This window comes from Macrobrachium nipponense, chromosome 23 (genome assembly GCF_015104395.2).
Source record: "Macrobrachium nipponense isolate FS-2020 chromosome 23, ASM1510439v2, whole genome shotgun sequence".
In the NCBI taxonomy this organism is placed as follows: Eukaryota; Metazoa; Arthropoda; class Malacostraca; order Decapoda; family Palaemonidae; genus Macrobrachium; species Macrobrachium nipponense.
The window spans coordinates 22,811,008-22,836,007 of record NC_061090.1 but is presented as its reverse complement, the minus strand read 5'-3'; the positions used below and the strand labels follow the sequence as shown (position 1 = coordinate 22,836,007).

At 35.2% G+C, this 25,000-nt stretch overlaps 1 protein-coding gene across 1 annotated transcript in view; it reads right to left on the bottom strand.

Moving 5' to 3' along the window:
- LOC135199413 (metalloprotease TIKI1-like) overlaps nucleotides 1-25,000 on the bottom strand; it is a 549,902-nt gene that overhangs the window by 151,541 nt on the left and 373,361 nt on the right. The window contains 3 exon segments of the mRNA XM_064227430.1: nucleotides 13,214-13,336; nucleotides 13,339-13,363; nucleotides 24,605-24,820. Coding sequence (XP_064083500.1) covers nucleotides 13,214-13,336; nucleotides 13,339-13,363; nucleotides 24,605-24,820 — 364 coding nt within the window.

Here is a 25,000-nt window from a genome sequence, read left to right as displayed (position 1 = left end):
TAAATTAATTATATATATATATTTAGATATATTATAATATGTATATATAGTATATAAATAATATTAGTATATATATAATATTATATATAATTATATTATAGAAATATATATAGATATTATATATAATTTATATACATAATACACACACCCTAAAACATAACAGCCTGCCTCACTAATTACAAACGATAAAACACCTGCAAGATACAGTACATAAGTGAGGCACATCCACAAAAAAGAAGAAATAAAAGACGCAAGAATTAAAAAGAAAAAAAAAAAAAAAAAAAACACAAAGTAAAAACTCGTCGAAGAACCGGTTAGAAAGTTGGGTAATGATTTTTATGCCTGATCCAACACCGCACATTAACCGTTACTCTTAATGAGAGAGAGAGAGAGAGAGAGAGAGAGAGAGAAGAGAGAGAGAGAGAGAGAGAGAGACTAACTCTCTAGAAAACACTAATTAGAGACAGGTTGGGTGTTAAAAGTCAAGACTCCACCTGGGGAAAATATGTAAATGATTGGAATTTAAATGTCGCGATCAGAAATTAATTGCATAAATAATTGCATACCTAGTTTTCTTTATTGTGAAGGGTTTCGGTGCGCAACTGCATAATTAAATAAATTATAGTGCTCGATTGAATAAAATTATTTTTACATACTAGAAGCCCTATAGGGAAAGCAACATCGTGTCTAGTTGACCAGACCTACAGGTATAAAATAAAAAAAATAAAAAAAAAAATAAAAAAATAAAAAAAAACAACCTCGCCAAACACATCCAGCGTCGAAAAACTGGTCTTTAAACACAAAATATACATAGGTGATAGCGTGGTCAGACAGGTGTTTCATGGCAGCCTGTAACATTACACGAGATCTTGAACAACCGTCGAATGGGGTCTTATTCCGATAAAATTATCATTTTACGATACATTTGTTTTTGGTAAACGATTTTTTTGGCGTATATCCCAAATATTGACACCCCATCCCCCTTCTCATTTTCCTTCCTTTTTGTTTTGCATACAAAAACAGTCAAGATGGCACGCACCAGCACATACACACACATACATATTCATGATATGCAACATGCATACATACATGCATACACACATATGTATGTGTGTGTGTATACGTGCGTGCGTAGTTATAAATGTGTTTACAAACACCCGAAAACCCGAGTAAGCAAGTAAAAGCACAACATAAAACCCAATAAAGCCCAAATCAAACAGGTGCGTGCGTGCGTGGAAGAGCGAAAACAATCGATAAGCGCTGGCAAAACTTAAAGCCAAGCAGAGCGTTCTCGGGACGCCTCAGACAAAAGCCTGTTAAATATTTATGCCGAGTGAGGCTAACAAGGTATTCGGCACAATCCCCCCCCCAACCCCCCCTCGTGCCTTCGCCAGGATAAAAGGAAGGAAGGCAGGAAGGCCAAATGGTGGGGGGAGAAGACACGACAGAGGCCTTCTTCAATTCTTCAGTGTGAATTACAATGAGGGAGTGACCTTGAGTGTTGGTTTAAGTGGTGGGTGAATATGTTATGTATGCATGTACACACATACACACACACACACACCACACACACAAACACACACACACACACACACCACATATATATATATATATATATATATATATATATATATATATATATATATATATTAGTTTGTGTGTATTGTTTTCCTTCAGTAGGTCGCTTCCTTGATGGAAGAGGCTCCAAATTAAAAACTTAAAAAAAAAAATGAAATAAAAAACTACAAAACTACATAACTCAATCATTGGCTCAACCCTTAAATTATGTTTACATCATCAACTGCCTCATATAAATAGCTATATAGAAACTGCTCATATACTGTACTATCCACCACTCCTATCTTGCACGGATTCTTTAATTCTCCCCGGATATTAAAAATCCCTATGTCCATATAACACAAGACTTCTGTTTTCATCTCCTTCCTTTCAACGCTACATGATTAGGTTTAATGTGTTAAACACACACACGCTCACTCACACACACACACACACATACCATCTTTCTTTATTTATATTTCTTTATCCCAGTCAACAGAATATTATATAAAAAAGGGTTCAAAAAGAAGAAAAGTGGGATTTGACCTCAGAGTAGGTCACGGGTCCTCCTCTTAAAGGTTGGAAGACTGCAACAGACAGGGAGAACAGAAGCAGATGAATGATTCCAAAGCTTGACAGCAGAGCTAAGAAAGTCACCAAACCATGAAATCCAAGGACTTCGTGCGTGACTAAGCTTTGAAGCTGTGTTGCGGAGTCACCATGAATCCAGGACTTCGTGCGTGACTAAGCTTTGAAGCTGTGTTGCGGAGTCACCATGTTGAATTTGACCAACATTTGGACTTAAAATCCCGACGAGCAGGAGAGCGTAAGGGATTTACTTCGAAAAATGGCAGTAGTCAGTGATTAATACCAAATATGGCGAGTCTCACCTACTAGAAAATGGATATTACGTTTGATAGTATGAATAATTAATATCCCTTTTTTCTTTCTTTCTTTATTTCATTCCCTCTACGTATTCATTCGGCCACAGGATTTCCGCCATATCAATGTTCCCAATTTCGAAGTCCGGAATCTTAAATTATTCCACTTTTGAATTGTTTGCTGGCCTTTTCTCGTGAGTTACGCGACGAAGGGCAAGATCAAGTAACGAGACGTCTCGAGATGAAATTGGGTGGTTAATTAAAGAAGAATCACTCTTTATATATCTATATTCCACTCTTTACATAATCATTTTCTTGTTCACCTCAATGACTAAATCATGAAGTCAGTGAGCTGAATCTGTCAAGACATTTTTTATGGAAAACCTTGGTCGTTTTTGCAGAATTCCGGGTCTGCATGAGATAACTGAATCAATAAAAACTTTACAACATATTATATGTTCTTGAAGCAATGATTTTGTTTCAACCTACAGCAGTGACCAGGATATTTTAACGTGATATCACTCAGCATTTTTCTTTTCGTCTGACTATAAAACCAATTTTTTTAAATATCACACTTGGTTCTTTAAATGGGTGAGGATCAGTGGATGGGGCGTGGCCTCGTTTTTTAAAACACTTTTGCAACCAAGTTGAAATATAGGGCCCGTAGCTTTATTATACTGTTTTAAATGTAAAATCCTTGATTTTAATTTTTTCAATTATATTCATTAAGATATTGAATAACTGGGGCTAGGTTTTATAATTTCTTTTTGCAGAAATTTACAATTTCTGCAAAAAAAATTATAAACGATCCTTTGACTTTTTAGCTTTTTTTGAAGTTAAATAGAATATTTAATAATTTGAAATTAAATAGAATATTTAATATTTTGAAGTTGAATAGAATATTTAAAATTTTGAAGTTAGAGTATTTAATATTTTGAAGTTAAATAGAATATTTAATATTTTCCGAGAAGAAAATTGTAAATTTCTGCAAAAGAAATTGTAAACCTTATGCCCAGTTATTCAACTATCTTAAGTGAATATAATTATATAAATAAGGATACAATTTAAAAACAGTATTAATAAAGCTAATCAAGGCCCCTATATCAACCTTGGTGCTAATTAGGTTCACGAGGGCACTGCCCCATCACTGATCCTCACCCTTAAGGACAAGTCGCCTCACAGTTCCCCTTGGGGGGGGGGGGAGGGGGGGGGGGGGAGGGGGGGGGGGGGGGGGGGGAGCTGGGAACACATGTGGCCACGGTCCAGATCTAGACCGTGGGCCCATCTATTGAAGAAGCCATTACTTCGAATCGCCGTGGAAAATGTAGATTAAATAGATATCACGCGTAATTGCGGGGTTTTATGACGTGGGTTTGGAATAGGGGTTACGTCTAAATGATGGGTTTCGTAAGTATCCCACCGCGGGAGGGACAGTGACAGGCGGCCAGCCAGTCTTCGCAGTTTGCGGCAATGATAGATTGGATTCATTTATAAGAGTCTCCCTTGGATTCATTATAAGTGTCTCTCCCCTCCGGTCAGTGGCGTAGGTGGGAAGCGGGTGGGGGGCGGGAGGGAGGGGGAGGGGAGGGAGGGAGGGTGGGGGGGCGGGAGGGAGGGGGAGGAGGGAGGTGGGGGGGGGCGGGAGGAGGGGTAGGTTGATAGACCACCCCAATAATGATGCAGCCTGGTTGTTATAATACCTGAAATGGAAGCCTGTCATTCAGGACAGAAGCTGTTGTGATGTGCCTTGTGTGTAAGAGTGCGTGTGTATACGTCTGTGTCCGTGTGCAAGGGGGAGAGGGGTTGGGGGGGAGGGTGTATACTGATGCTCTCTAGCGCGACTACGACTCATATTATTATTATAATATTTATTATTTTATTGAAAATATGGCTTTTTCAGCCGCGTATAATTTTACATAGAAGTTTCTCTATTCTTCTTATTACTGACTTTTCTTCTGTACTCAAATTGGCTATTAAAACGCCAAATGGGGATTCATGTAAAAAAACGTGGTATTTGTCAAATTGAATATAATATATTCAATTTGACAAATACCACGTTTTCGACATGAATCCCCCATTTGGCGTTTTAATAGCCAATTTGAGTACAGAAGAAAAGTAAAAAAAAAAGAAGAATAATAGAGAAACGTTTATACAAATAAACGCGGCTGAAATAGCTATTATTTTCAATAAAACCTGTATTAATGAAGGTGTTCTTCCAGCCTATTATTATTATTATTATTATTATTATTATTATTATTATTATTATTATTATTATTATTATTATTAATCAAGATGTAGATGTTCGTGGAAGCAGTCCAATCCCCTGAACTTTTTTCATCTTCATTATAATGAGGATACGTGAAAAAATAAACAAGGAATGCCAAATGAACAAAACAAAAAATAAATAAATATATAGACGGAAATAACAATGAACGTACTCGGATAAAATGCACCGCTCTGCACCTACTTCAGCACGGATTAAAGACAGCAAAACATATGCAAGACGCAACTATTTGGAACACTCGTGAAATTTTTTTCGAGGTAAGGAAACTTGCCATGAATTAAACTCCCTACAAAAAGTGATCTAAACTATTCCCTCGGTAAACAAGTATCTATGTAGAAGACCTCGTGAGTTTTCCTCAGTGAGATAAACACTTCCCTCGATGCTCTGGAACCTTATGAACTTTCTGTCAACAAGAAACAGTTCTTTATTTCTAAAGGATCTGGTGAATTTCCAAAGATAAGATACGATGTGTTTTCCTATGAGACGGTATTAAACTTCCATACATGAGAAACAGTTCCCTCCATCTTGTAAATTTCCGCTGATGAGACAAGAATCACTATGAGAATCAATCCTCTAGACTCTAGAGTCATCATGAGAATCAATTCTCTAAATTACAGAATCATTTTGAGAATCAATTCTCTACACTATAAAATCATTATAAGAATCAGTTATCGAATATAGATTTTTATGAGAATCAGTTATCGAATACAGAATAATCATGAGAATCAATTGTGTAAATTATAGAATCTTTATGAGAATCAGTTCTCTAGATTATAGAATCATGAGAATCAATTTCCAAGGCAACAGAATAATGATGAGAATCCATTCTCTAAATTACAAAATCATTATGAGAATCCATTCTCTAAAATGTAGGATCATTATGAGACTCAGTCCCCTGGACTATCTCCTTGACTTCATTCGAGGTTGTCTGAATCATCTCTCTCTCTCGACGAGATGAGCAACGCTCTGAAAGATCACGTGAATTCCCTTCTTCATCGATTCGGGCAAAGTCATGCGTCTCAACGGCACACAGTTGCAAAGTTGCAATTACTAATCCCATCCGCCCTACCTTCCTTATGAGAGAGAGAGAGAGAGAGAGAGAGAGAGAGAGAGAGAGAGAGAGAGAGAGAGAATTTATCGTTCGATTCTTTTGAAAATTGCCATTTGAAGAAAAAGTTATTCATAGAATCTTCTGCTAGTTTGAGAGAGAGAGAGAGAGAGAGAGAGAGAGAGAGAGAGAGAGAGAGTCCTCGGGGCGGCCCCATACCGAGAGATTCCCCGTATATGGCAAGGATGCCATCCATTGTAAGCCTAATTACCTGTCTCGCCTAAAATGGTCGAGGGTATTGTGTCCCGATGAATCTTTCTTCTCTCTTTTCCAGGTCTCTCCTCGAGATCACGGATGCGATAATGGCTCACGAGGTACATGCGCGTGTAAATATTCAGACAGGGTTATGACATAAGATAACATGAGGTCTTCTACCTCACTCGCAGGGTTTTGAGAAGGCGACGGGAGATGCGGTGAGTTTAAGAAAGGGCGCAGGCTGAACGCCCGCACGCACGCACACGCAAACACATGTACATATGTATACATGCATATACTATACTATACTATACTATACATACATTATATAATTTTTTTTGAGACACTGTTCTTTGTTACTGTTTATTTTAGTAACCAAGTCCACAGAAGATGGAGGAAAACCATATTTTTGGTCAATAACAAAACAGGTCAAAGGAAAATCAACTGCGTTTATTGGAGGATGGAATAAAAGACACGAAAAAGTTATTGTATATACTTTCATTCATATTAAAGTTATGTTAAATGTATCATTCCTAGCACAAGCATTACAATGTCAGCATTCCAGTTATATATATCATAACTTTTTCGTGAATTGAATATTGATTTATGTGCATCTTTCCATTCACCTATAAATACAATTGATTGTACTTTGACCTCTGTTTTGTTCGTCCTCGTGTCAGGCACTACATTTCCGCTCGCAAGAGCTCTTGACTTGTCTGTCAGTTGTTTGAATAAATTAGTAAGTTTGCAGACGCAGCTTCATTACACACGCCTTCGCTACAAGCAGATATGCAGACAGATAACTTGGCTAATGACTAATTAGGAACAAGGTCTGCGTAACAAGTAAAAGAAATAAAATTAAAAAAAAAATAATGCTTGACTGTTTAGTTTTACGTAGTTCTTTCTTCTCATAGATACTGTAGTAACTACGAGATACATTTCGATCTGCAATGCTCACAAGTTGACATAAAATTCAAGACTAGTTCTGGGGAAGCGTGCAATATGGAAATGATTGCGCTGTAATGCATTGGGTTCGCGTGCAGCTGCAGCTGCAACAATAACTTTTTTTTTCTTTTTTAAATCGACGGGACTTCCTGTTTGACGTTCAATACGCACCATGCTAATTAGGACAGGATATTACAGATCACCTGTAATAGGAGAGTTCTATTTGACTTTTTTATATTCTATAATCATTCATTTGACTTTTTTTATATTCTATAATCATTCATTTGACTTTTGATTTTATTTTATTTTATAATAACTCATAATTAAGCTGCTGAAAATAATTAAAAGGACGTATTTAATTTCTCATATATATATATATATATATATATATATATATATATTATATATATATATATCTACTATATATAATATGATATATATATATATATATATATATATATATATATATATATATATATATATGTATATTTAAACATTATACACATTTCGGCAGAGGAATGAACACTTATTTGGTCTACTCGCAAACACCGGTAAAAACATGCCAATTCTAACAATCAACATACAACGAAAGCGTTAAAAAAAAATACAAATTCATGAATGATCAATAATAATGAATAAAACAGAGACAAGATAGCGTACATTAAAAATCAAAACAAAACCTTTAACAAGGGTATTTTGATTTGAACGCCTGGGATACTTGATTTGCGGACAATTTTTCGAAAAACCATTATTCAAAAGGCAATTGTTCGAAAAGTTTTTCCGAAAACCAAATATTCGAAAACAATAGTTCGAACGTATAACTGTTCGAATTTACAATTGATCGAAGTTCAAAATATTCGAATAAGCAGTTTTTCGAATTGAATATTATTCGAATACATAACATACTTTATCTAACCATATAAGGAATAAGATTAATATAGGAGGAGCGAGTAATAATAATAATAATAATAATAATAATAATAATAATAATAATAATAATAATAATAATAAATAAACGGCACACATAGTAAGAAAAGTGATGGACTCCTAAGGAGGCAGGATGCAACCCGGAACCCCACACTATAAATACCACCCAGTTCGAATTGGAGGACTGTGATAGAGCAAAAAAAAAAAAAAAAAAAAAAAAAAAAAAAAAACAATAATAATAATAATAATAATAATAACTAATAATAATATTAATATATATTAACACAAATACACATGCTAACAAAATAAAAATCAGTAATAAAAATATTGCTAAAAAACAAAAATAAAAAATAAAAACAAGTGACAAACAAGTTCCGAACTGAAGCAGCTAAATCTATGTGAACGAGCTGCTCCGAGATCTTATCACTGAAGAACTTGTTTACAGAAAAAAAATAAAGAAATAAAAATTAGTTGTTCCTCTGTGCTATGGTTGTGCGCTATCAACGTGGCCATATTTTTTTTTCATTTTTTTTTTTTTTTAATGCTTCCTTGAAGGCGCTAGCTAGCGGTTGAGTCATGAATCTCCTCGGGAGAGAACGCAAAAAAGATTATAGTGCTTGTCTCATAATCAAACTGGAGAGAGAGAGAGAGAGAGAGAGAGAGAGAGAGAGAGAGAGAGAGAGAGATTATACATATCTACTATATTCACTCCCATCATTCATATATATATATATATATATATATATATATATATATATATATATATATACGTATACGTATATATAAGCATTAAGCTACAAATCTCCTTTAATATCTAATTCGCTTATATATATGAATCATAGTGATGTGATAAAATGCATATATATATATATATATATATATATATATATATATATATATATATATATATATATATATATATATATATATATATATATATATATATATATATCTGTGTGTCTGTGAGAACGGAAGATGATGAAAAATAAATTTGAGCCTATAAATGCATGAGCAAGTAACCGTATAATGAACTATCCTCTTAAATTCTTCATTATCTCATAATTTTACCTTGCTACAAACTTGAGTCCAAAGCGAGAAACGGCACAACGCAAAAAATTATTGCAATTTGACTAATCTGATGCTACCGAAAGACATTTTATAACCAGGTTACTTATGGAGGAAAGAATGGATGTTGGGATCTGTCGACGTCACTTTGAAATAGAATTGTTAACATCAAAATGTTAAGGGCATCTTTCAAGTTTGCTTTCTTTCTATCTTTCGGCACGATCTACTCTAAAATGCAGCATTTTGTGCAGACACGTAAAAACCACATTTCTCTCTCTCCTCTCTCTCTCTCTCTCTCTCTCTCTCTCTCTCTCAAGGCAAGCGACTGACCTTTACACACAAACCACTAATTACATTTAAGAAGCCAATGCTGACAAATTATCCTACTATCCTAGGAGAGAGAGAGAGAGAGAGAGAGAGAGAGAGAGAGAGAGAGAGAGAGAGAGAGAGAGAGAGTAAGCAATACATTCGTAATGAGATAAATGTGGTTAATCTGCACTAGTATTTTGTAAAGGTATATTTACTGCACGTCTCACTGAACTGTAGGGTACATGTTTGGTTGCCCTTTTTTGTGTAATTCCAATTTTATCATTTGAGAGAATTAATTACCTGCACCGGATACCTGTCTATCTTCTTTTTTTCCATTTCTGGGTGGATGAGCCAATTAATTATGGACTCGACCAAGCCATAGCTAATAGATGGGTAACATGCAATTTTAACGGGCGTTGCCGATTAAGAAAAAAATATCTTATTACCAAATTCGTTTTCGATATACAAGCATTCTGCACGAATAAAAACTATTAACTATTTTCTAAAGAAAAATTTTTTTTACAGTTTTTTTAAACTCAATATCTGTTTGTTTTTGGCTGTAAAGGAAAATGCCTAAACATTTTTTCCTTGAGTAAATTGAGACTTACCGGATAGCGATTATTTTCTCAAAATATTTTGACGCTTTCAACAATTCCAAGGTGACGAATCCATTTCATTTCGAATATTTCTACTTCTAAAACTCAGAAACTGACTGTTCAATGTTTCTTGTCCTCAAAACTAGATACTTCTGGAATAATATTATCACACTATTCTGAAAAAAGGATTTCTTTCGAGTTACCATTAAAAAAAAAAAAAATTCTTATTTCTCTCAGAACTGGACACTTATGAAATAATATTATTACACTATTCTGAATGAGAAAAGGATTGTTTTTACATATACTAAAAAAAAGAATACTGCCTTTCTCCTTACAAAACTGAACGCTGTTAAAATATTATCACAATATTCTTAAAATAAAATATTTTTAAAGGTAACTTATTACTGACCTTTCAAGAAATGGTGCTCTCTAAGTTCTAAGCAAGATATTACAATCGCTATTTCATTTAGTAAAGAACACGACTCAGAATAGTGGATATACATTTTTAAAAGTGTATATCCTGTATTCTGAGTCTAACTCCACAGAAAGACAAGGAATCTATCACTGATCCACTCATCCTTTAACTGCTGAATCAAGAATGAAAACCCTGTGCAGACAGCTTCCCAATCCATGTAGAAATGGCCTATCAACAGTGCTGACTTCCCCTAAGCAGTTTGCTATTCATACATATCTTGCAAGCATATAGCCCCTTTCTTACATTTAAATATATAAATATTATATATATTATATATATTAATATTATATAATTATATCTATATCTATATATATATTACTATATTATATATATATATATATATATATATATATATATATATATATATATATATATATATGAGAGAGAGAGAGAGAGAGAGAGAGAGAGAGAGAGAGAGAGAGAGAGAGAGAGAGAGCAACTGCAACTGAAGTCTTGGCAATTTACAGTAATCACAGACGAAACGGATTGCTCGTTTATCTTGGATCTATCGGACCTGTGCTCCTACCCCGAAGGAATGCAGTTCCCAAATTGAGAATCTGGGGATTTATTTCTATTTTTTTTAAGTTTTCCATCATAACTCTATAACACAATTCTACTCAATCTCGCTTTTTCTACGTGGCTTGATACGTCCAGATAAAGTAGTAATCCATTTCACTTTTGATTAGTACAAATTGCCATCATATGCACTGAGAGAGAGAGAGAGAGAGAGAGAGAGAGAGAGAGAGAGAGAGAGAGAGAGAGAGAGAGAGAGAGAGAGAGATATTTATATAACACTTAAGTACTTACTTCCATCGGAACCAATCCCAACAATAAGACCTTGTGAAAATTTTAGGTGAAAAAAAAAAATGAAGATTTTCCGTTCAAGATTAACAGTAGTTTAAATATAAAGCAAAAAATAGGTGATTTAAAAAAAATGCTTTTATTAAATTACTCCACAGGAGGCAAAAACTTCGTGTGAGATCAGTCTAGAGTATCGTAAGCAAATGTTTGTAAAAACAATTCAGTTATTAAATGTAAATTTCCTTTCGGTCTTCCCTTTCACACACCATATTTCAGTGTCAAGCCAAATATAAATAAAATGAACAGTAATACGGAAAGTATACTCAAACGAAAAAGGAAAATTCCAAATAAAATGTAAGCAAGATAAGAAGAAATCTAAGTACAGATAAAGCACAATATAAAAAATAATTCTTAAACAACGAATGACCTCTACAGAAAAGGATATCACAGCAAGACATATTTTTGGTCGGGCCAATTATGGAATTGTCGCTTTCCAGTTGATTTTCATATTAAGGAAATCTCTACCTTATCCGTATTTGCGACACCAATTTTATCCTTTTTCTGAATCATATATGAGAGTTCAGTATAACATATTAAAAAGGTGTTTAGCCTTTATGAATAATGTATTTTTTTTCTAAAAGCGTGTGGTTACGCTATATGTTAATGATATCTGCTATATTATAGGGTATTTATATATAATATCTATATACGTATATATATACAAACACGAACATATGTATATATATATATACATACATATATATATGTGTATATATATGCAATTTATAATATAATTATATATATATATATATATATATATATATATATATATATATATATATTTAAAATTAATCGCCAAATAACTTTCTTTAAGTCTTTTAATACAGTACAAGAAAATAATTACCTAAACAATTTCAAACAGAAATTATTTAAAAGATAACCCAGAAAAAAGTAAAAAAAAAGGAGAAAAAGCAATAAAGAGAGAGAGAGAGAGAGAGAGAGAGAGAGAGAGAGAGAGAGAGAGAGAGAGAGAGAGAGAGAGAGAGAGAATGGTAACTGGGCGGCAAACCATGTCTCAGCCTTGAACGGTGGATAGCTTTCGCGTCGGCGTTGAAGTTACCAATATCTTGTATTTTCGTTTCAGGCCTTCTAATAATAATAATAATAATAATAATAATAATAATAATAATAATAATAATAATAATAATAATAATAGGCAGAAGAATAGGAAGATCTGATACCAACATTTCAAGTGACAATACCATTTGGAAATGAATATGTTAAGATAAACACGTAATACGGACAAACTGAGAAAAACAAATCTGAGAAAACTCAACAAAAGATCCCGTGATTACAATTTAACAATCCCTTTTAACATTTACGTGGGTTGTAAAATGTGGAAATGATCCTTTTAATAAATATATTAAAGATTTTCTTACTGCATAACTCTTGGGCGTGTTCGCCCTTGTCTCCTCAGTCTTTCTGATTTTCTGATCTGCAATTTCAACTTTTCCCCGTCTTCCTGTCTATTTCTCTGTTCGTATCGTCTATTTGCCTTGTTTTTTTCTCTCAGGCGGTTACTCTCTCTCTCTCTCTCTCTCTCAAATTGAAAAATAATAATGTTTATGTAAACGAATATCGTGCATTTTTAGTCTCTCTCTCTCTCTCTCTCTCTCTCTCTCTCTCCTTTTACTTGACTATCCATCTTTATTTTCTCTCTGATTTTTTCTTTTCCTTTACCTCTTCGATGTTCTTACTTTAGTTTTTACTCTCCAACTCTTTGTTATTTTCTCATATACAATATATTTCTCCTCTCCGAACCTCGGTTATTCTGGAATACTAATCTATCGAATATTTACATATACTATATATATATATATATATATATATCTATATATATATATATATATATATATATACATATATAAAAATCAAAGTTGACAAAAATCTTTGGCCTCTGCATCCCAGCCGCTCTCAATTCTAGGGTGGCCAACCCCCGAAAACCCTGCAGTAGTGCACTAACCGTGGAATTCCGATGGACCCACCCTCAAATGTACATACTGTACTCACCGGTGATGGCGTTGAATAGATAATCGGCATACAGCCCTCTGCCCCGCTGGTCAGAGGTCATCCAGTGGGGCATCTGGGCCTTCACGTATGCCAAGTGGCGCTTCAGGCGGGTATACAGTTCTCTGGCAGAACGTCCGATAAATTTTCGCCCTGGAAAGAGACCCGCTAGAATTAAATGTACGGTACGAACAAACGCATGCAAACATGCTGTATGGATGTATGTATGTATGCACATATATAAGTATAATGTATATATATATATAGATTATATATATATATAATTATATATAGTGTGTATGTTTGTGTGTGTGTATGTATATATATTACATACATCAACACACATTATAATATAATATATATATATATATATATATATATATATATATTTCTTTATCTATATATGGGATGAATGTATAGATATAATAATATAATATAATAGATACCACACACACACACACACACACACACACGCACACACACACACATATATATATATATATATATATATATATATATATATATATATATATATATATATATATATATACAAGGAACATTAAGATGAAGAGGAACAAACAATATCGTTAAACAATAAACAGCAGACAGACATAATTAGTTCATTTTTTTCATTACGACATAATCTTCGTTTCGAGTTTAGTTGTATCATGGTTTATTTTCTCACTTTGCAAATAAAAAGAGCGAACGTTTTTAATTTATAGAAAATAATTATACACCCCAATGGCCTATTACTAAACGATTTTCTAAAAGTAATCTAATCCTAAACTAAATAAATTTCACAAAAAACCACCTTCATTCCCACATAAAAAAAAACATACACCACCCTTTTTTTAATAGAATTTTCATCTCTAAAAATACGGATATAAAACTGTTTTGCTTTCCTAGTGAGAAAATCCGGTATACGGAGTCTACACTGCGCATATTCTGTCGGCTGTACTTGACAAAAATCAAGGATTTAATCGCAAATGGAAATAAACCCGTGAAACCTAAATTGAATATAAGAAGCGAAAGGTGCTGTTGATAACATCTGGGGCAAAGTGTCTGCGTTAAGTGCAGAATGTTGTAACTGCGACTTACAGCATGGGTTCATGAGAGAGAGAGAGAGAGATATTTTCCTGGTTTTTTCCCAGGCAGTGGATCGAATTAGTGCGCAAGTGATATATATATATATATATATATATATATATATATATATAATATATATATATATATATATATATATATATGGATGTATAATATACAGAGAGAGAGAGAGAGAGAGAGAGAGAGAGAGAGAGAGAGAGAGAGAGAGAGAGAGAGAGAGAGAGAGCGTAGCATCTTGACCAAGATACTGAACAGATAAATAAGCAAGCAGGTCTACTATAAGAGTAAACAGGAATTACAAGAAAAAATTAAACCGCAAATATGTTTGAAAAAAAAAAAGTTACATTTTTAAAGATACATAAAATAAGGGAGAGTATAAAATAAATGGCTAGTTACCAAACAAACAAAAATTAAAATGTTCGCCCGAAAACTTAAGAGCAAATAATTAAACAACTAAAAACCTAACTTTTACAAGAGCAGCCTTCTGGGTGCGATATGTACACCCCACAATCCCTAGATATTCATCTGAAGGCTGTCCTTAAATGATTGTGAACACGAAGATAAATCTCCAGCCCCGTCGCACAACAGAAGGAAGGAGATCACAGACAAGGACATGATCAGAACGTGTTCGAGATGTGTTTGTGTCAAGTGTACTGAGCGACACTTTGTTCACTGACCGAACTCAGAGAGCGAGTTGGGAAATGGTTATCTGAAAACGTTAGGTTACTTTTAAACTTATAAATATGTGGTCAAGGTATACCTGCTAATCAAACGTAAAAAATAAAAACAATAATCAAAATAGATATTAAATAAGTTAATAAGCCTCACAAAATATGCAATAATCACATCAGTGTTCTTAAAACCTATCAGTTATGTGAAACGGAAATTGACAGTAAAAAGGTTTGAAAGGCGTAACAGGAGGAAAACCTGGAAGCAGTTGCACTACGAAAGAATTGTTATGAGAGGGTGGAAAGTAAGATGGCAGAATGAGAATATAAAAGGAGGTACAGTTAAAGGAACGAAATTTATTGAAATATTTGAAAAAACCTAGAAAAATGTAATATGCGGTATTCTTTAAAAACCCTTCATAAACCACTACATGTGGAATATTCACCATTAAATAATCAAAACCTTAACTGTGCCAAACATTTATCACTCTATAGAACTCAACGCGTAAATCATCCGCATGGACGAAAACAAACCATTTTTAAGTTAATTTATTCTTCAAGCGTCGATATCCAAACCTTAAAAAACTAATTTATTCTTCAAGCGTCAAATCGAAACCTCAAAAAAAAAAAAATAAATAAAAAAACAGAACCCTATTTTATTCTTCAAGCGTCAATATCGAAACCTAAAAAAAATAAAAACCTAATTTATTCTTCACGCGTCAATATCGAAACCTAAAAAAAAATAAAAACCTAATTTATTCTTAAAGTGTCAATATCGATACCTAAAAAAAAATAAAAAAAATAAAAAACCTAATTTATTCTTCAAGTGTCAATATCGAAACCTAAAAAAAATAAAAACCTAATTTATTCTTAAAGTGTCAATATCGAAACCTAAAAAAAAATAAAAACCTAATTTATTCTTAGTGTCAATATCGAAACCTAAAAAAAAATAAAAACCTAATTTATTCTTAAAGTGTCAATATCGAAACCTAAAAAAAAATAAAAACCTAATTTAATTTTCAAGCGTCAATATCCAAACCTACAAAAAAAAAAAAAAAAAAAAAAAACTAATTTATTCTTCAAGCGTCAATATCGAAACCTAAAAAAAATAAAAACCTAATTTATTCTTCAACCGTCAATATCGAAACCTAAAAAAAAAAAAAAAAAAAAAAAAAAAAAAAAAAAAAAAAAAACACTACTAATTTATATTCAGGAAATGAATTGGGGGTATTGGACCCTCTGTATGGTCCTGTAGTTTCCAATCCCCCGATTCATTCGCATTTCCTTTTATATTCAAGCAGGTCCGTCTGACCATTAAAGAATACTTGTTTGTTGTTTATCGGGTGACGCATCAACCCACACGTGGAGCTAAAAAGGAAGTGTGTTGAGAGAGAGAGAGAGAGAAAGAGAGAGAGAGAGAGAGAGAGAGAGAGAGAAATTATAAAGTAATCGCTACCCCTAAATAATTGTTACAGAGAGAGACTTTAAATGTGATACATTCGTTAACCAAAACAATATTATTCTTAAGAGAGAGAGAGAGAGAGAGAGAGAGAGAGAGAGAGAGAGAGAGAGAGAGAGAGAGAGAGATGAAATTATAATGTAATCGCTACCCCTAAATAATTGTTACAGAGAGAGACTTTAAATGTGATACATTCGTTAACCAGAACATTATTATTCTTAACAGAGAGAGAGAGAGAGAGAGAGAGAGAGAGAGAGAGACCCTTTTCCACATGAATTGTATAAAAACAGAAAAAAATACTATCTCATTAAACTATCATAGATTTCAAACGTGTAACCTATCCTTGTTCTTGCCTTTTTTTCCCCTTAAACGCAGTATATTATTTTCTTTTATCCTATGTCTATCATTTGCTCATTTTTTGTTTATTCTATGTCTATCACTTGCTTCTATTGGACTCTGAAAGTACCTCTGCCAGCGAGAGCAATAATATAGTACCATAGATTACAAAGTAAGTCGGCCGCTCCCTGTTTCTCTATGTTTCTTGAGCGTTTTTTTTTTTTTTTTTGCTTTATCCTATTAATTCTTTTTTCTTGTAGTTTGTTTCTGTAGATATTTCAACCAATTCTATCGCCCCTAATCACAGCTTTGGCGATGAGAGCGATTATCGGCCGAAGGTATGTCAAAGACGGGTGTCATAATGGCCGGGTGATGGCGCTGTAATATCCCTTAATATCTGAGCTTATACTACTTATACAGCCATAATTGGATAAGGTGCCGGGTGGGGGGTTCAGGGGGAGGGGGTGTAGGAGGGTTCTCCCCCTCCCCCCTTACTGGCTCCGACACCTTATTTTGCTATTGTTGGGCTTTTTATGTAAGCCGACTCTCTCTCATTGTTTCTCACTCTGAGTTTTGTACCTCTCTCTCTCTCTCTCTCTCTCTCTCTCTCTCTCTCTCTCTCTCTCTAGGCTAAATGGAGCTTTTTCACACCTCTCTCCCTCCCCGCTCTGGTAACTGAAGCTTTATCTTACTGATTTCTCTCTCTCTCTCTCTCTCTCTCTCTCTCTCTCTCTCTCTCTCTCTCTCCTAAACCAAACTTTTTCAATCCGACCTCTCTCTTTCTCTCTCTCTTTTGCACCTTTCCATTCGTAAACCGGCACTCTCTCTTACCTCTTATTCATGAATCTCTCCCTTAAAATCCCACCGCAAGAGGGCCTCGAATAGGTAGTCCTCATTTCACAGAGGTGATACCAACATTCTGATGTTCTCGACTACGCAGTTTTTATTGTCAATTCTCTCTCTGATGGGAGTGAATATAGTAGGTATGTATAATCTCTCTCTCTCTCTCAAGCATCCCGAGATTGAGCAGATAGCTTTATCCAGATAAGAGAATATGATATACAGGCATATACATCCCAGCTGTGACATTAACATGACAGGACTGGTGTACTGTCTCATTGCCCCAGCGGGAACTGGGCTTATATAAAACTTAATAACGGTCTGGCAACAATAATAGAGAGTCTGGGAGCATCTTTCATACTTTACAACATCATTTCTTGGTAAGATGCCCAGTATTAGGTATATAAGAAGGTAATCTCTGAAGTTTTTTTTTTTTTTTTTTTATGGCGGGCAACTCTATGACCTTAAGATTTGGCTGATCAACGTTTTTGTAATCTTTCATTTCTACAATATGATGAACCCCATTCATATAGAACAAGCCTAAGGGTCCACTGACTTGAAATTCAAGCTTCCAAAGAATATTAAGGTGTTCAATCGAAAGATGCAACATAAGGTAAAAATGGGAAATACAGAAAAAGGCAGATCAGTTATTGGAAGAACATAAATTAACAAACTAATAAATAAATAAAAATCGTAAGCAACACATTATAATATAAGTGGAGGACAACTCTTTAGAACTTTGATACAACTGAGGCGAAAGGAAAGAAAAAGAGGAATAGAGAGAAAAAAGAACAGACGGAGAGAAACAGAGAAGAATAAGGGACTCTTAAAGGATGAAAGTTTATAAGAATGGAGTGGGGTGTGCAGAGCTTAAAAGAATAAGTGGTTTGTGAGAGTAAGTACACAATGGACAATGGAGCTTCTAAGAAGAAGTAAGAACGGGAATCGGTACAAAAAAAAAAAGACGCAAGGAAAGCAAATTAAAGATACGCTATAACAATAGAAGTTTAAGAAAATAAATATTAAAGATAGACTATTGCAACAGACGTACAAGAAAATAAGAAAGTATCTAAACAATACAGTGGGTTGACAGCTAATGCTTCTTGACTGCACAGTCCATAAAGCGGCAATTTCAGCAGTGAAACTAAACTTATATGGCATTTCTTGGCAAGTTATTGTAGGTCACGTAACTAAACGCTAACGCTCCAAGTTAATAATTTCTCCCTGATATCGTAACCCACTTACATCTTGGGTAGGACCATCACCTTCATATAAATAACAATAAATCAATGCTTTTACCTACTCCTTGATCCTGGCAGCACCAATTTCCGTTTTCTGTAATTTTTTTCAGTACACGAAAACATATAGTAATACTTTACTAAGACGGGTCAAGTATTTTGGACTCTTCTCTACCTTCAATTCTGATTTCTGACAACCAAAATCTGTACAAGTTTCTGTGCATTATAGTAATAGTTCTGACATCTTTCAAATAAAAGAAACCTCTACATAATTTATTCTAATTGCTACAGCTACACACTCGGATCGCCTTTCATGCTAGTTCTTCACTAACTCCAAATCTCCTTAACATACGAGTTCCCCCATCAGGCACAGCGTTTACATCAAAATATCCTATTCGAAAGACTTTTATCGAGTTAATTGTTTTAATTCTGTGTAACAAAACGTCTGGACCACATCCTAGATCAATGTATATTTTGAGTAAACCTTTACTCATTCTCTTTTTTAAATGGTGCCATTTCCGCTACTGTTTCCAAAAGAGGTAATTTCTACAAGTACTATAGTAGATCCACATCAGCCGTGCATCTGATGTCCAGGCCAGTTCCTTACGACGCTCCTGATTGGCTGTTGATAAGCCAATCACAGGGCTGGAAACTCTGTCTCTCGAGAGAGTTCACATAGGCAGGATGTATGATCTACCTCTCCTGAGGGATACTCGTGCATTTGATGTCCCTCAGGAGAGGTGGAACATACATCCTACCCATGTGAACTCTCGAGAGAGACTGAGGAGAGTTTCCAGCCCTGTGATTGGGTTATCAACAGCCAATCAGGAGAGTCGTAAGGGACTGGCCTAGACACCAGATGCACGGTTGATGTGAATCTACTATAGTCCTGTCGTCATTCCTCGAAGTTGGAGAGATGCCGTTATTTATCTCGGGAACGTGTGTAATTCTTGCCAGGTGATATACTAAACATATATGTTCCCTATTGTCAACAGCAGTTTCTTCCCTTCAACATACAGGCTCTGGACTTGACGGGCATTTCCTGTGTCTGCAATACACGACCTTGCAATAAACCGGATTTTTTTTAAGGTATCCAACCAAAACATGATAAAAGAAACTCGAAACATAAGAAATCAGAAATTTGCATCATAAACGTAATTGCGCGAAACTGTGAAATTAAGATTTTAAAGATTATCATCTCCGTAAGAGAGCTTTTGGAAAACACGCCTTTCTAATACTATCTTCTTCTTCTTCTTCTTCTTTATTATAAGTAGTAGTAGCAGTAAAGACAATACATATTACCGCTAAATTCAAAAGCCATTTTTATGACCAATAGACGTCCATAATATAAAATGATTGGAGCGTTACTTGATACACTGACCAGAACGAGTGCTACTTAAGTGGATAATATAATCCTCTGAAATAACTCTCTAAGAATAGCTTGCTGCAACATAGTATCATGATAAAAGTTTATTAAACGTAGCTTATAAACAACTAGCCAAAAAAACTATGAAAAATATATCTCATCATTACTGTACATTTCAAATTTTATTTGAAGCTAAAGTTACTCTCTCTCTCTTCTCTCTCTCTCTCTCTCTCTCTCTCTCTCTCTCTCCTTTCCTGACCTAAGTCTGTATCTTGTCTCTCTCTCTATGGAGGTAATTTTTTCAAAGCTGATTCTCTCTCTCTCTCTCTCTCTCTCTCACCAGTGTGGTATTTCAGGCTGCAAGTATAACTGCAAAATTATAACTCTCTCTCTCTCTCCTTATGCCCTCCGAACATCATCACAAACGACCATCTATTCACCTCCTAATCGCCTGACGGCCACACGATTGCCTTCACTAGAGAAACCGAGTATCATTATTATGTAAGAAAATAAAAATGAACACGATTCGAACCGCGTGTCGAACCGCCCCGTTGAATCAGCTTCGAACCTCGACGACGAACCTCCCCCCACCGTGGAACCGTGCCGGGGTTCATTTGTTTAACGTCTCCGGTTCACGCCCTCCTCCCTAAGCATTCGTTTTTATTGGCCAATTAATTACCGGAGTTTATCGTTAATTACGTGTCAGCTCAGCGGGTCGGTAATTACCGACTACATGAGATTTTTGGTCTCTGCTGAGTTGGATTCCACTGAGAGAGAGAGAGAGAGAGAGAGAGAGAGAGAGAGAGAGAGAGAGAGAGAGAGAGGGGAGATTACTACCTCATATTCCAAACTAACTTATATTTTTGGCAGGGGATAAGAAAGTCCAATGACGAAGGGAAAAACGAACACGAGAGTTAAGGAACAAAAATTCCCTATTACACAGCTCAAGTATTTTCTCTAAATCAGTGGTTCTTCACCTTTTTTATGACCACGCCCCCTCAAAGAGTTTGTCCTTCCCTCCACGCCCCCCTTACAGCTATGAGTAAAATTCCTGCCCAAATTAGAAAAAAGGCAAAAAATAAAACAAAACAAAAGAGAGAGAGAGAGAGAGAGAGAGAGAGAGAGAGAGAGAGAGAGAGAGAGAGAGAAGCAACTGCAACTGAAGTCTCGGTAATTTACAGTAATCACAGAAGGGGTCTCGAGGGATAAGGAGGAAGGTAAATAACTGCAAAACATTGTAAGGCCAAATAGTAGTAGACTATAGGAGACTAACTAACTTTATAAGGAAATACTTCTGCATTTTTTCATAAAGTTGTGAATATTAGTTTCTCATTCTTGTTAAGAGACTAACGAGCATAATAATTAAGTTTTTTATTTTTCCCAAGGGCTTGCGCCTCCCGTGGAAACTGCTGACGCCCCCCAGGTTGAGAACAACTGCCCTACAAAAATATTCTTTATAATATATCTAAATGCTTTTAGAACACCATGAACATCTGCCTTCAAATAGCTCTCAGTGAATCTAATATGTGACTTACTGACCAGGTTAAATCTCTCTCTCTCTCTCTCTCTCTCTCTCTCTCATCTCTCAATCCTCTCTCTCTCTCTCTCTCTCCTGGAGAGAGGAGGAACAGCAGAGCGAACAAATACTGAAGCTGCATTTGCAAGCTCCATCCAAAAGAGGCGATGGATGACCCTCGAGAATTAGCATATTTAACAGCTACAAAGGTGTGCCAAGACAAGACTAATAAAAGAGGACTCTACTTGGGCTACTTCCATCCTGGCCTCACACAGCGTGTCTCTCTCTCTCTCTCTCTCTCTCTCTCTCTCCATGTATATATATATACTTATATATATATATATATATATATATATATATATATATATATATATATATAATGATTTATTTACGTCTCTCTGTCTGTCTGTCTGTCTGTCGCTCTCTCTCTCTCTCTCTCTCTCTCTCTCTCTGCTCTCTCTCTCTCTCTATATATATTATATATATATATATATATACATATATATATATATATATATTGTAGATATATATATATATAATAGATATATATATATATATATATATATATATAGAGAGAGAGAGAGAGAGAGAGAGAGAGAGAGAGAGAGAGATGAGAGAGGAGAGAGGAGAGAGAGAGAGGCTCCAATCAACTATTACTATTAGACCCTTCTTACCCTTATCATAATTGGGTTTATCATACAAGCTTGGAGATAATGTCTCCAAACGATAGTTTATTCAAATCTGGTAAAAGGAAAAAAAGAGAATAGAAGAAAATAATGAATAACCTTAATAACAAAAGAATGATTAGTAGTAATAAATAAATAAATAGATAAATAAACCTTTCGAAAATAAGCATGGACAAGAACTTATCTCGAGTGGACCCTCAAATATGGGAACTGTAAACTTACGTCTGAGGAAGGTCATATTCCAGAAGCTAAATTTCAGTCCTAAGTTGAACGACAATTACTGTGATAAGGTCACATTATGGGATATAATGATGGCACATGAAACGGCCCCTTCGGTAAAGAGATAGACTGTTAGGTTACCCCATTCAGTGTGAGGGATACTGAATGTCATGTTTGTTTGTATGGTGTTTTTACATCGCATGGAACCAGTGGTTATTCAGCAACGGAATCAACGGCTTTACGTGACTTCCTAACAACGTCGAGAGTGAAATTCTATCGCCAGAAATACACATCTCTCACACCTCGACGGAATGCCCAAGAATCGAACTCGCGGCCACCGAGGTAGCACGCCAACACCATACCGACCACGCCACTGAATGTCATGTTATCCAGCTACATAAACAGGTAATACAACCAGCAAGGATGCCATTCTCTGGGACGTGGAGGGAGCAACAAGTGCGAATGGTACTGGGTCTCAATGAGACCCAAGACCAATGGATGTGATTAGCTAGAGAAACAGAAAACAAAAAGATGGGAAAAATGAGAAAAGCGAGGTAATGTCATGGTGAAGAACTGAATAAGCATCTTCGGTAACTGTGAAAATGAGGAGTATTACCAACTTGACTGTCATACGGATATTCAGTTTCTTTTTTTATTTTTTCAACGAAATGTGCAAAATCGAGCCATGTAAAATTAGTTACAGGTTAGAAGAAGAAACCACCTTGGAAGAAACGGTTTAGAAAAATAAAAAGCGCTGACGTTTCTTCGGCGCAATCGAGTTCTCTGTACACCGCATGAACACGGACACTGCAAATAGATCTATCTTTGGGTGGTCTCGTTATAATGCTATATGAGCCGCAGCCCACAAAACTTTAACCGTTGGTGGCCTGGCCTATTATATTGTTGCTACAAGAACGTTTATAGCTACTTTTAACCTTAACAAAAAAATAAAAACTCCTGAGGCTAGAGGGCTGCAATTTGGTATGTTTGATGATTGGAGGGTGGATGATCAACGTATCAAAAAATTGCAGCCCTCTAGTCTCATAGTTTTTAAGATCCGAGGGCGGACAGAAAAACGTGCGGACGTACAGACAAAGCCGGCATAATAGTTTCCTGAAACAGAAAACTAAAAATGCAACCAAAAAATAAACCTCAGGAATTTCCACAGTGCGCCACACCAGGCTCACTGTATCATGAGCTTGCCTACGATCTCTCGTAGGCAAGGATAAATATGACCTTAAACTACGATAAAAAAAAACAAGTCTTTTCTTCTAATGTTAATTAAAAACAAACGAAATGCCCGGAAAAAGGAATACTTAGCGGAAAATCTAAGGTGGCAAAATGGAAAGGAGTAAAGAAAGCTATATAATTCAAGACACAAATAAGAATATATATGAGACCAGGAAAGAAGAGAGAAAATAATATTCTTTTAGGCCACATAGAATCAAGAAAAGACTAATTCAAAAACATAAGCGAAGAAAAATGGACAAAATTGTATAAATGTGGCAAAAAACAGGGGAGTAGGTAGATGATAACTGCGGAGCGAAATTAAGATCTCTTAATGTTGCCACTAAGAGAAAGATCTGATCTTTGAGACAGTGGCAAAGGCATAGACTGAGAATGGATAAAAATCCACACCTAAATAAATATAAAGACAAATTAAAATAAAAAGCTTATGTCCTTCGAGACTAGGGAAAGGAAAACTCATTACGTCACTAAGAAAGCTCATCTAAAGCAACAATACAGAGCAAAATCATACCTTGAGTGACGATTAAAAAAAAAAAAAATCTAGATTTATATAAAATACATTTAAGGTTACATCAATATACGACCTCAAGAGCAAGACCTCAGTCATCAGCCTGGCAGAAATCTAAACAATAGCAATATAGTAATGTTAACAGCACAAAAAAACGCTCCTCGGTAATAACATTCAAGGCTAAATGTTATTACCCTTTCCTTTACCTGAGGTAAGAGCTGGCAGGTGGTGAGCGCTGAGATGGTGTAAGGATCCGTGAGGTCGAGCTCGAAGTAGACATTGTCGCTGAGGTGGAAGGCACGCTTGGTGTTGTTCGGGATGTGCTCCCACACTCTCGTGTAAGGGACGTGGATGGTCCCGAAGAAGTAGGACGGCGGGTTCCTTTTCACCATCCACAGGAAGGAGCCTTCGTCACTGCCGCCCTGAGAGAGGGAGAAGAAACATGCAGACTATGAGTGCTTCAGGTTCTCCTTTGGTTGAATGTGTGATGCTGTTCATTAATGTCATAAAACTGTATTTATATACTTGTATAACTGAATCACGAAAATTTGTTGCGTGATTAATATATAAATAAAGGTAGAAGCCACGAAGGAAAGTGAAAC